At 40.9% G+C, this 14801-nt stretch overlaps 1 protein-coding gene across 1 annotated transcript in view; it reads right to left on the bottom strand.

Moving 5' to 3' along the window:
• rasgef1ba (RasGEF domain family, member 1Ba) overlaps nt 1-14801 on the bottom strand; it is a 123648-nt gene that overhangs the window by 87660 nt on the left and 21187 nt on the right. The window contains exons 2-3 of the mRNA XM_069169295.1: nt 10774-10821; nt 2381-2434 (exon numbers count right to left, since the gene is read on the bottom strand). Of these exons, the coding sequence (XP_069025396.1) occupies nt 2381-2434; nt 10774-10821 (102 nt within the window). The remainder of the gene's footprint in view (nt 1-2380; nt 2435-10773; nt 10822-14801) is intronic.

Genomic DNA, 14801 nt, shown 5'->3' with positions numbered 1-14801 from the left:
AAGAAGCATCGTCCCTGCAATCGTTCCACTCCGTTATCAACATTCAAGATTGTCACTGATGATGATTGCATTTATATTTGATAGATCTCATTACTCTTCAAGCTTTTAAGGTTTACTGGGTTCAGTATATTTTAAACAGTTCCTCCCGGTCCATTAAGAGCCATTTGCTGCTGTTTTATTCATCTGATTATTCTTCTTTAATTAAAATCTATAAAACAAATAACTCCAGTCAATTATCTGTCGTTAACTTACTGCAAGTAAATATCAGTAATATCCACGACTTATTTATATAAGGCTCCACATCAGCCTGTTTACATGCAGTTCGAGTCTGAACACAAAATACAGAAAACCTGAGAAAATGGAGAAATTAAGGCTTTTTATTCCCATTTCACTTAACAAATTGATCGTCTTTGTCACGGTTACACTTCTGTGTTCCTTTATAGATGTTCACGATCAGTGAGACGAGCTGCATGCTGGATTTATCCACCGTACAATGATGAGTACAATGTCCATAAAGGGTGTAATAAAATCTATTTAGGATTTCAGCAGCATTCTCCCTTTATTATTAGATTAATCCCACAAAGCCCCACTAATGCATGAGAGTTAAGCCGTCTGCAGCGATATCATAGCGGCCGGCTGACTGTCCCACCGAGAGTGCTATTGTTCAGCATGCACAGCGTTAGCATAATCCTCCACCAGCGCCTGCACCCGTTCCACCTGTGCCTTCACACAAGTCAGGTCATTGTGAAATCCAGAGAAGAGGAAAAGAAACCGTCACCGTACCTCACAGGTCTCCAGGGGAAAAAAGAGGGAAATGACCTCTGAGTGGATTATCTGCAAGACGTGAACCAGCTGGAGAGAAAGCCCGGCATTATCTAAAGTGCTGCTTCTCAGTAGCTTCAGCACATGAACCTTGAAAAGTCGTATTTGTGAGCCTCCGCTGGATGCATGACTGCAGAGGAGGGCGGTGAGTGGACGGAGCTTCTTTCAGAGCCAAATCAACCGTTCACCTGAGCAGCACTTCACATTTACTGCAAAACATTAGGCATGAGATAAAAGGAGTTTTTCTTAATATATGACCTGGACTCTGTTCATCCCAGAACCTCTTTGAATATTTATGTTTCAGGGATAATGGACAGAATCTATTAATATATGCGACTATCGTTCTTCCTTATTTTCCCTGTTTTTACCGGCGCCTGGTTGTCATGCGTTACTCCCGTCAGAAGGTGGCAATAATACGCAACTGATCTGATTGAAAACCTGACGATACCAGAAAACTAATAAGAAGGAGTGACTTTAGCTAACAACACCGAGATAACTGATGGACACATTTTATTCACTTTGGATTTGATGAGAGAAGTTGAATGGGAGTCTATGGAGCCGGAGGCTTTTTGGAGCCGACCTCTAGTGGCACTCGCTGGTATTGCAGCTTAGGTTAAAGGGGGCGAATATTTGATTAAAAATCAAATACTTCCGTGCAAATTTTTAGTAGTAGTTTTCCTTGAAATGCCATCCCTAGTTCTTCATGTGTCCTCACATTAACGATCCATCTTCATGAAGACTGAAGTGTTGTTTGTTCCTCATCGCAGCTGAAAAACTTGGACACTTTCCTCCAAAGCAAACGCCACCAATGTCAACAATCCAGTTTGTCTCTCCAGACAATGAAAGGCTTTAAACGGTCTTTCATGATCATAGTGTACCTGTGAATGAACACCAGACCGCCCACCCACCGGTGCAGCCCATCACTTAGACCGGACTGGAGGCCTGCGGACAAAGAGGTCTGATTCTGCCTGATGGTCAGAGGAGTCAGAGGAGTCAGAGGAGCTCTGGAGACGCAGCACAAAGGGACTTTCATCGGTTTTTGACTCATCAGGAATGGACGAATCCATAAATCTGCTGGCTGCGTTTGCTGGTTCTGGGCTAAGTAATTAAATAAGTCATGTGCCAGTTGGCACTCACTCACCACAGACACCCCCCACCCCCCTCTGATAGATCGAGCCAGCCAATCAACCGGGCAGCTTAATAATTTCCTTTGTTGCTGCTTAATTGGCTTTCTGTGGCGTCTGCCATCAACATTTGCATTACACAACAACAGAAAGACCCAGGAAGTCTTTGTTCCATAAGAACACGGTATCATCAACAGGAGACGAGATTTCTGTCGTTTATTCTAAAAATTAATTAACATGAACAAAACACTTAGGTTTCCACATATTTACAGGGTAAACTCAGCTTTGAAACCATTAAAGAAAACACACACATGCTCATACACACACACACACACACACACACACACATAACTCAGACATTTGTTGTTGCTTCATCACCCAGATTTCCCGACAGTTCGATCCAGCCGCAAAAAGTTCAAATTAAGGTGACTTACCAGTCTGTTGTCGAACGGAGCTCTTTCATTGGTTAATGTCCCAAATATTGTTGGCTGGAGAGAAGAAACAGAACAAAAACTGGTATGTAAATTTGTTAAAAAAGGGTTATGAAATTATTCGTCATTGATCAGAAACACTATCAGCGTTAATGGTGCGTTCAGACTCGCTGTTACGAAGGAAAATTCCAACTTGGTACCCTCCGACTTCCCAGTTGAGAGCGTTCCCATGACAACAACAAAGAGGCAACATGGCAGCCTTCAGAATATCTACTGTATTTGCTGTCTGAATACTGAAGAGTGACAACAACCTTGTCGTCATCCATGTGCACCATCACAGGGAGGAAATGGAGTCGTAAATATCTGAACACGACATTTCTACGCGTTGTTTTAAGTGGATAACGTTTAAAACAGCCAACAAAGTAGCGGCCGTGTGGGAAGGCTGTTACCACGTTGTCCGTCAATATAGTCATTCATTTACCAGCACAACACCCTGCTCTAACTAGTATGACCTAACTTGACTTATTTCTGCACTGTCGAGGGACGTCAGACCGACTTCTCAGAGCTCAGGTCGTCCTTGAATGTATCAGCATGTCATGCATGGTGCTCGAACAGCATCCTGTGATGTAGTGAGGTGTTTGGTGGGTGAAGACGGGTCGTAATATTCAGTCAGTCGACCCTTGCACTGTTATTAATACGGCACTTTGTGTGTACTTTAAAACCAGAGAAAGAATCCTTGTTTTTTCTCAATTTTAGCCTCAAAAACAAGAGTCACAATTCATCCTTGTTTTGTTATGTCTTTCAGTTTTTTCTGTCCATTTCAGTCTGTCCTCATTGTTTAGCTTTTTCTGTCTTTTCCTCGTCGTTTGGTTTTGTCTCTCTGCCCTTTCAGTGTTTCACATTCATTTCCTGTTTTATTTTGATAACCCACTTTCTTGTCTCGTTCCTGTTGTCTTAACTTCCTGCCCTGGTGTGTCTTATCATCTTCCCCGCAGTGATTGTCTCCAGCTGTGTGTAATTATCTCCCTGCCCTCCTGGGTATAAAGTCAGCGTGCTGCCGCCTCGTGTTTCAGATCATCGTTGTGTGAACCGCGGTGTCCGGTCCTCATACCTGTTAATTCATTGACCTGAGTTCATTTTCTGGATCTTCCTTTTGTTGTTCCCTCCTGGTACTTTCATTGATTCTCCTGTTTGCCTGGATTTTGACCTTTTTTGGACTGAACCTTACACTGAGTTTCTGGAGTGTCCCGCTGACACCGCTGTCTGGATTTTGACTGGTTCTGCTAGTAAAAGATTTTTCCTTCACTGTTTTGTTTGAGTCGTGCATTTGAGTTCATATTCTGACACCTCGACAAACAGGGTTGTTGAATGCAGCACAAATGTTGCACTGCTGCTGCTGGACAGAAGAATCAGAGTGTTTACTGAGTGTTAAACAGAGGACACAAAAACACACTGATTTCTGGGTAAAATAATTAAAGCTGCAGATATTTTGACGGTGCCGTGTTCACATGATGAGGTCATTTCCTGTCAGTGCAGAACAAAAGTGTGCGAATTGAAACGACAACCACATGGTCGACAGTCAAGTACAACACGAGTCCTAACATGTATGATTACTGTATGTGAGTGTAGTAAGTGAAGTACATCATTCGGAGCACAGTAGTGAGTCGGGGCTGAATTCGACACCTGTCACGGTACGAATTGTTTTCATTATTATAAAAAGAAACACATGACTTTTTTAAACAAGATAAAATCTCTGAAAATTCTGAAATTTTGAGATGGAAAATCTAATAAATAAAAACATGTAATAATAATAATGATGTAATGTAATTTACTGTCTCCCAGACTTATATTTCTGTGAGTGTGCAAAAGGACCATCATGTAGGGATATGAATTTATACTTATAATCCAATTATAAGTACTTGTAAGCAGTATTCCTTAGTGTGAACCAAGTCTGTCCGACACAACAACTCCAGCCAGGTACAAGAAATAAATCCTAAAAGCACAAAACTGAGCTTAAACCTGCTGAGCTGTAGGCGTTGGAGCTAACTGACGGCACAGGGGGAAAATAATGGCACTAATAAAAAATGTAAATGTACTATGCTGGGACAGGTGCCTCTGCTGAGAGTAATGGAAGTCATCTGCATTTAATGTGGACCTGAATGTGGATGGCACATACAGGCTAATTAAAGTTAAAGCTTTAAATAGAGAAAGAGCCAAGCGGGCTGAATAAACTGCTTTCCTTCGCAGGTCAGATGATGTCCCAACGCTGAACGAGGAGAAGTCCAGATCTCAGAGGGCTCCTCCAAGGAGTCATATAACCTCCACACATACACAGAAAAATGTGGATTATAAGACACAAGGTGAGCTCTACGAACCAAACATATGATTAATAGTGTTTGTCTCGGCATTCAGAGGCATGGAGATGAGACAATACACAAATATTTCCTCTTTTTTTGCATTGAGGAATTATGGAGAGCAAACACAAGTGAAATTACAGACTGTTGATTCAGCTCTCTTGGGATTTGCATCCAAACGCTTCAGCTTTACAAATTAATTACAGAAAAAACCTGCTGCTCGAGATGTAAAAAGGCTGTTGTTTGGTATTTATGTATTTTTGTACACATTTAGAAACACAACATTTTGATTCTGTATTTTCTTGGGTCGAAATAAAAAGTCAAAAAGTTTCAAATCTCCTTTTCTATATTCTATTAGAGTGAAAAATAAGTAAAACATGACCCTGCAGTAGCCGCTTCCATGAGCTCCCATCAGGGTTGGCACTCCCTCAACTTTAATCTCCTCAAGTTGAGTACTGGCAGGGATTTATGGGTAAAAGCCTACAGCTGCATGCTGTTGCATAACTCAGCCCTATTAGCTAACCTGAATCTGTGGGACACAGAGACAGAAAATCGATGGGAAAGGCCATTCGGATGCTGACATGCTCAACGTTGTATTTACTTTTCTTTGTGGTGGATTGTTTGTAGGTGTTCGCACATTTTTACGTGTTGCTGCAAGAAGAAACCGAGAGGATATTCTCACGAAACAATCATGTCAAACATATGATGCAGAGTTAGAAAAAAGAAAAATATCTCCTCTCAAGAAACGACTTGTCTGATGCTGTAACAACGTATAGAGGAAATCCTCTTAAACCATATTAGCAAAAACAGGGATTTACCGATTAAATCCTGGAGGTCGGGAGCTGTTTGCGTTGTCGTGCCAGAAGATCAAGAGATCAACTCATATTCCACAAATTCTGAATATAGTCTCGTTTCGTTGTATGAGGCAGCCTACAGCAGACCATCAAAACGCACATAATGACCAATTTAATTTACAAGCCACTTGGAAAATAACAGCACCATTGGTCCATGTTTGCTCTTGATCAGTTTGTCTCGGAGGTTGCTAATGTAACTTCAGATCATTTTGACACCCTGCTGTGCTGGTGAACTAGATATTCCCTCATATCACTTATATCACTTATTAGTTATTAATGCAGGCACAGGTAGTGTTCTATGAATCATTTACAGGATGGTTCAGAGAGTAATTGAAAAAGAAGACCAGATTGTGGGAAAGGTCGTCATTCTAGCGTGACGTTATTTTTTTTATAGACTGCAGCTACTGGCAGGATAAAAAATAAATAGCGTGAATATGAAGAAATCCTGTTTTAATTCCTGGTTCATTAACGTTGTTTCAGAGAAGTGTGGAGTTCTGTGCCGAAAATGTTTGTCTTCAGACATCCATGCAAACACAATATCTATTTTGAATCACCAATCGAGTTATCACACCAGGAGAAGCGAGCCTCTGCCAGACTGTTGCTCACAGCCTCAGGTTTCTTCACTGTGATTATAGTCTGTTCACACAACTCAGCCACTGCGAGGGGCGGACCAATCAGTGACCAGTGTCAGTGGTTAAGCACGTTTGTCCCGCCCCTCCTACATTGTGATTGCACCTCGTCATGACGCTGGTATCATTCAATACTTTTTTTTAAAACAGCAGAAAATGGAAAACTGTCCTGTGGTCTGATGAGTCCAAATTTTAGATTATTTTTAGAAAACATGGACGCTGCATCCTCCAGGTTAAAGAGGAGAGGGACCATCCAGCTTGTTATCAGCTCAGTTCTGAAGCCAGCATCTGTGATGGTACAGGGATGCATTAGTGCACATGGCATGGGTAGCTTGAACATCTGGAAGGAAGCATTAATGCTGAATGATATATTCAGGTTTTGGAGCAACATATGCTGCCATCCAGACAACGTCTCTTTCAGGGAAGGTCTTGTTTATTTCAGCAGAACAACGTCCAACCACATTCTGCACGTATTCCAACAGCATGGTTCTCTAGTAGAAGAGTCCGCTGATAAACTGGCCTCCTGCAGTCCAGACCTGTCAATCATTGAAAACATCTGGAGCATCAGGACATGAACAATACAACAAAGGAGACCCTGAACTGTTGAGCAGCTGAAATCCTCCATCAGGCATGAATGGGACCACATTTCACTTTCAAAACTCCAGAAACTGGTCTCCTCAGTTCCCAAAGGTTTCCAGAGTGTTGTTAAAAGAAGAGTTGATGCAGCTCAGTGGTGAACATCATCCTGGAACAACTTTATAGAGACGTGCTGCTGACATCAAATTTAAAATGAGAAGATATTTTTCATATTAAATATGGGTTTACATGATTTGCAAATCATCACATTTTTATTTACATTTTACACAGCATCCCAACTTTTTTAGAAACCGGGTTGCAAATCTATAAATGCTAAAATCACCTAGCATATACAGCGTACTGTATGCACAAGGGATAAAGAACTTCAGTTCCAGTTCAAATCAAACCTTTCTTGAGAATAAATGTTGAATTTTACTTTTAAATTACCATGAATAAGTAGAACTACTCTGAAATACAGCAGGCGTCTGCTCTTAATAGGCTCTTGCTTACCAGGTATGCTTTCTTTGTTTCTTTTACTTCCTTCAACCGCTCACCCTTCTTTCACATCGGTCAAGGTTTCTCCTCTTCAATGTAAGATTCAGCCATGTTTTGTGTGAGAGGTCAAAGGTCAGGCTTCATGATGTGAAAGTAAGTGGATGTAAGTGAATGAAACACAAGAAACGCTGCACACGCTGGATAAGTGGAAGATGATGGATGGATGGATGTCCAACCACATTCTGCACGTATTCCAACAACATGGTTCTCTAGTAGAAGAGTCCGCTGATAAACTGGCCTCCTGCAGTCCAGACCTGTCAATCATTGAAAACAGCTGAAATCCTGTATCAGGCAAGAATGGGACCACGTTTCACTGTCAAAACTCCAGAAGCTGGTCTCCTCAGTTCCCAAAGGTTTCCAGAGTGTTGTTAAAAGAAGAGGTGATGCAGCTCAGTGGTGAACATGATCCTGGAACAACTTATAGAGACGTGTTGATGACATCAGATTCAAAATGAGAATTTATTTTTAATAAAACAATACAATTTCTGCATTTCAACATTTGATTTGTGTATTTGGTAAATTTGCAATTAAATGATTTGTAAAATAATGCATTCTGTTTTTAATTATATTTTACACAACATCCCAACTTTTTTGGAAACAGGGTTGTGTGTGTATATATATTTAAAACAGCTGTGTTCAGACAGGAGTTGTCTAAGAATATTTGGACACCGAGCAGGGGTAGTTCCCTGCATATTTAGACAGGTATCTGGGGGACATTTCACTGCAGAGAAACTTCAACTTACGTACCAATAAACGTGTCAAAACGAAGTGGACAGCCTCTGCCAGCTCAGTGTACACACTTCAGAAAAATCTCCATCTTAAAATCCCCAAATGTTGTGGCCTACATCTCTTGGGATACAACTGTGCTGCCGCTGAGTTTATCTCGGTATTTACTGTATTTTATCTCACGGCAATTTCAGCTCACAGTTTCCTTCAACTTTAACTGAACCTGTTACGAGTTATTTCCGATAACAGAACACAACATGTTGACCAGGCTGTCATGTGAGAGATGTTGTTACAAAACCTGGTCAGAGTTTATGTAATTGGACAGCTGCCCTACCCCAGTTTAAAAAGACTTCTTGGAGCATGTGACTCGCTCCATCACTCACCAGGAACCAGGTCATGAGCAATCAGGCCATAGAGCTGCTGAGTGATCGCATATTAATAGCCAGTTGTGTTTTTTTTATATCGGTCAGAGATTGACTGCTGCATGATTCAATAGCCATATTTTGGCTGCTTCTCCAAACACTTAATCTGCTTGTTGTAAAGGCTTGGAGAGACAGTAAAACTGCATATTTTAGAAACCAAACAACAGACCAAGATATTTTCTTCGTGTCCAAATATGATTAAAATGCTGATTTCATGTCAGTCGTAATTAAATCTTTCCTGCATCCTTACAGATTAATTACAGACACACTACTTAAGTTGAGGTGACGTCAGAATGATCACATTCAAACTGAAATCAGTTCACTGGAAAAAAGTTTGCTCTAAAATTAATATCTGATTTAACAAATGAAAAATGGTTCCTATGCAGAAGTGTCTTCAGCTGCAATATCACTGAGTGCCACTAGAGGTCGGCTCCAAAAAGCCTCCGGCTCCATAGACTCCCATTCAACTTCTCTCATCAAATCCAAAGTGAATAAAATGTGTCCATCAGTTATCTCGGTGTTGTTAGCTAAAGTCACTCCTTCTTATTAGTTTTCTGGAGGTCCATCTGAAAATAATCCCTCATTCATTAGAAAAGAAGATTCAAGAAGACCTGTAACCTGACTGCACCACAGGCCTGTCAATCATACAGACACACCTTCCAAAACAGGTATCTGTGGGCGGGAAGTAGCATCATCAGGTTTCCAATCAGATCGGTCAGATCCACCACTGGCTCCTCCCCCAGCTCGTCCAAATATGGTCACTTCCTGCTCCAAACCAATGACATCACTGATGGTTGCTGTTTGCTTGTGTCCTACTGTCACGTTATTCCTCAGGGTTTTACGTTATGGAGCCCCAAAGGGTCACAGCGAGTTTTTCTTTTATGAGAGCTATTTTTTAGTTAATTTTCTTCTTCCATTCTGTCTGAATAATATGTCGCCAATTATATCTATCGTCCAAATATGGTCACTTCGAAAGATTCAACAAACTTTGGACACTTGCATTTCTCTGAAAAAGTTAAAAGGTGGGTCTGTAGCCACCGGGAAAGAAAGCAACGCTGGACTTTAATAAGTCTGTGAATTGAGTTTGAATTTTGTTGTCCAAAACTGCAAAATATGAAGAAGCCTCAAGAGAGTTGGTAACTAAAGGGATTAAAACAGAAACACTGAAATGATCTGATTACCCAACAGGAATGAAGTGTCTGAAATGTTTTCCTGCAAATGCGACTTTTTAACATGCAGATCTGAAACTAAATATGAAACGTTTTTATCTGCACTCATAACCAAGTACAAAGTTTATTATAATATTTATTGTGTATTTATGACATAAATTGATTTTTAAAACTCTGCCTCAACAATCCATCCAAGGATCCAAGATTATAGTATATTTTCTATTTATTAAATTACTTTAGTCAAATCTGTTTGCAACAAGACACCTGATGAGGTTTCTCTCTGACATTAACAGTCATGTGAACACACACACACACACACACACACACACACACACACACACACACAGAGATTTTAACAGTGGAGGCTTCTGCTCTGATCTTCTCCCTTTATTCTCTCTTTCTTCTTTCTTTTTCAATGTCGTCCACTCTTTTTTTGTTTTATCATAACTAAAATCAGAAAACCTTCATTTGCACAAAACCATTGATTTTATTCTGGAACATTTCCAACACATCTGTACCGCTCAGTTTGCACCATTAACCAGGTAAATTAGTCATGTGTTCTCTGCAGCCTGTAAATAATAATCCGGCCACTTGAGTACATTAACGGCCTGATTCCCCTCCGGTTCCTCTTCCTGCATCTCAGTGATTCACAAGCTGTCTGAGAACATCTTTCATCTCAAACTCTGTCCTGACGGCTTCTGTCAGTCGAGTGAGTGTTAAACAACCTGAATGAGTCTGTAACCTGAAGCTACGAACACTTTTATATCCAGTCTGTGGCTGTGATGTCACGTGACTCCCAGCATCATGATTGTCAACTTTAACCTCAGCAGCAGTCTAATCAGCTATAATATGTTAAACACCTGTGAGGTCTTTCACCTCCGTTTATTCTTCAAGCTGTATGACAGAACTGAGTAACGCAGCATTACATCACATCTGAATGTCCTGCATTATCTGTGTGTAGCTGCAGACCTCCAGACTGTTGGGATGATCGTTATCATGTGATGTTTTCAAGTCTGCTGTGTGTTGGAACATCCTGCTCCTTCAGCACCGAGGACACAGACACACACCACAGAAACAAAAAGTCATTTATGGTTTGCAAGTGTTTTCCTACCCGCTGTTTGGAGGAGGGCCTCCGTCCAAGAGGGGTCTGGCTGCGGCACTGCAGGGAGACACACAAAAACATGATGGTGAACATGTGGGATGGAGTGTCATCACAAATGTTTCATATCACTGAAACACAGCGTGTTACTTTATTTAGGGACAACAAACGTTAAAGATGTCGTACATTTCACACACTTTTGTTTAGATTAAGGCTGAGCAGAATATGACCATTTAAAATCATAAAAATGTTCGTCATGGTGTGACCTCTAGAGGTCACCTCAGTAAAACATTTTCAAAACAGAGCTGTTAAATATAGATGCATTTTAAAAAGCAAATGAAAAAAATTCAAGATTTATAAAAGCACAGAGAAAGCAGATTATATCAAACTTTGCCACCTTCTTTAACTAATTTTGGGGTAAAGCGATGAACCATTATGTCTGAACTTGGTAGACTGAGTCAAGTTAACAAATTATATCTCTGTAACAGGAATTTCCAAAATCACAGTCACACTTTTTAAAAGATGTGAAGTTCTCTGTAAGACTGATGATGTGCATCATTTTAAACACTGGACGCAACATCTGGACAGAAGTGGTAGTCAAAGTACAGCAGATGGGGAGTTTGGAGAGTAAAATACTGCAGAAGTGGTGCTTACGGAACTTAATATCCAACAAAAGTTACTGACTGGAGCAAAAATGAATTTCCCTTGTGGATAATAAAAGTATAAATGATATCCAAAAAGAAAAAACAACAACCCTAAAAACCCTGAACACGTCTCTGCGGTTTGAAATGAGAAGAAACTTCCATTTTACATCTTTAGGTGTTCCAACAGAACCAGGATGGTAAACAGTGACAACACGTGGGTTATTGTGTCTGTATCGACTGAATATCAGAACAGGACATCCTTTCCTCAGTTCACCTGTTCAAGTGATTTGATACCAGCTTCTGTATCTCATGTGAAATAAGATACTTAAATAAAAAGTGTTCATGAAAAATTCCATTTTTAATTTTAAGTAGAGAGATTTTGGTGCGAGCATTGAGGGGCATTAGTGCTGCTGCACTTTCAGGCACTCTGAGAGGTTCTCCATAATAATGAGGTCGGACCCTCGTGGATGTAAGCTGGAAGAAGAAGAAAGACTTCCTTTAAAAGCAGGTAATTGATGTTAAATCCTTCCTAGTTTTCAACTAAATGCTGCAAATGCAAAATGTAAATGGATGCATCTAAACTGCGGGCATTAAGACAAATGTAACCATTAGTGTTGTTTAAAAGGGAACATATTAGAGTTTCTCACAGGAGACGACAGAACACTGAATCCTAATGAGGCTTTAAAAGGCTCGACATGAAGCTCCCAGAGGACGTTTGAATAAAGAAAAAAACTCAGCGGTGCGGTAATGAATTCCCACATGGAGGGAAACACACACACACACACACACACACACACACACACACACACACACACACACACAGAAACATACACACACACAGAAACACACAGAAACACACAGAAACATACACACACACAGAAACACACACACACACAGAAACACACACACACACACACACACACACACACACACACACACACACACACACACACACACACACACACACACACACACAAACACACACACAGACACACAGAAACACAGAAACACAGAAACACACACACACAGAAACACACACACACACACACACACACACACACACAAACAGACACACAGACACACAGACACACAGAAACACACAGAAACACACACACACACACAGAAACACACACACACACACACACACACACACACACAACACACAGAAACACACACACACAGAAACACACAGAAACACACATACACACACACACACACACACACACACACACACACACACACACACACACACACACACACACACACACACACACACACACACACAAACACACACACACACACACACACACACACACACACACACACACAGTCCTCTAGTGTAACAAAGATATTGTTTGATGTAGAAAGTCTCACTTTTCTTAAACACACACAAACTCCCGTCTCACACTGATACCTTCAATGATTTAATGTAAAGACTTTTTGTTTCTCACACACAAACACACAAACACACACTCTCACACACACACACAAACACACACTCTCACACACACACACAAACACACACTCTCAGACACACACTCTCACACACCTTCCCCGCCAACAAAGATATCATTTGATCCAGAAAGAAAGAGAGCAGGAAGCAGTAAACCTCACTGAGGAAGCCTTTTTTTTGTTTTACAAGCTGCACCATCTGGAGATGTGGGGTGTGAGGGGTGGAAGGGGGGGTGGAGGGGGGGTGGAGGGGTGTAAAGGTGGCTTCAGAGCAGGTTTTCATCTGCTGCCCAAGTTCCTGCTGTACGGCTGGATGGAGGTGATTTATTTCGGACAGACATGATTGATGGAAACAGAAGAGAAGCTGAAACGAGGTGCTGAGGTCAGCGAAGAAACCTGTCAGTCAGCAAAGTCATTTGTCCACCTCGTAATTCATGTCCAAGATATATATATTTTAAATCAGTATTCATCAGCTACCACGAGGCTTGTGTGAACTGTCCGTGGTCCATCCATCAATCAGTGTTTGAAGTCTGAGCAACCAAAGAAAACCAAAGCAGGCTCAGGGAGAACATGGACAGAGCTGATATCAATATTCTGATATCAAACTAGAGATTATTTTAGATTTGGGAATTTTTTCACTCACAACTAAAGAGGTTTGATTTGCAACCAAGTAAACTTTTCAAGTCGGTGACTGAAACCGACAGAACCTAGGAATTTTAGGAGTCCAAATAATGTTGTTCGTCCACATACTTTGACATACAAAATGATTTTTAATTGCACTGAAAAATGTACTCTAAAAATTGTGTTTTATTCTTGAATAATTCATCATTCACAACATCCTTCTCAGCATCATCTCAAACATGGAAGATTCACTCAAGGATTTGGTTTGCTGCCAAATTGTTGCTGTAAACAGCAAATGTTCCTCCCAGTTCACTGTTTATATCCAGGCAGCTGAAACTGGGCCAGACGTGTCAAGTTGATCATATTTTAGATGAAGCATGCAGGAGCAAGAAAACAGGAGAAACTGTTGGGAAGCAGAAGGTTGTCGTGTCGTCTGTTCACTCGGAAACATACAAACTGGGGTTTTTCTGTCGACTAGGATTCGTTATTCCTGCGGAGGTTTACATGAATAACTAGATATCCAGCTGAAGCATTTACAGATATTACAAAGGCACAAAGCTGACACACACACACACACACACACACACACACACACACACACACACACACACACACATCACAGACACACACACACAGACACACACACACACACACACAGACACACACACACACAGACACACACACACACACACACACACACACACACACACACATCACAGACACACACACACAGACACACACACACACACACACAGACACACACACACACACACACACACACACACACACACACACACACACACACACACACATCACAGACACACACACACACACACACACACACACACACACACACACACACACACACACACACACACACACACTGTTTAAAGAGACACAACTTAACAACAAATGATCACACAATGATTTGTACAGCAAAGTTTCCAATTTACATTTAAATTCTTTGCGACCTTTGAACTCCTCAACGAAAGCCTTTTATTTTAATGACAGAAAATCTGTAAGAGAAGTTTCTTTACCTTCATCAAATATGGTTGACTGATGGATGATTAATACACAGGATTAAAATAATCTTTCTTTTTGACCTTTGTATCTATCGGGGAGTCTGAATCAATGCCGACTTTCCCAAATGTACTTTTCTAATCTCGACTCCCTTCAACATCTCATCATCTTGTTTCTTCTCTGAGAATGAAAGTGCAGACGTGTCTGTAACGTACGATGCCGCCTGAACACCACGTGTTCACGATCTGCTCCACTGAAAACACATCATGTCAACAGTCTCTTCCTCCCACAGAAAACAGATTT

The sequence above is a fragment of the Embiotoca jacksoni genome, unplaced genomic scaffold (genome assembly GCF_022577435.1).
Source record: "Embiotoca jacksoni isolate LCO1_2020_lvr unplaced genomic scaffold, fEmbJac1.0.p SCAF_44, whole genome shotgun sequence".
NCBI classification, from domain to species: domain Eukaryota; kingdom Metazoa; phylum Chordata; class Actinopteri; family Embiotocidae; genus Embiotoca; species Embiotoca jacksoni.
Note: the sequence above shows the minus strand (reverse complement) of the source record. Positions and strands in the feature narration are given on the sequence as shown.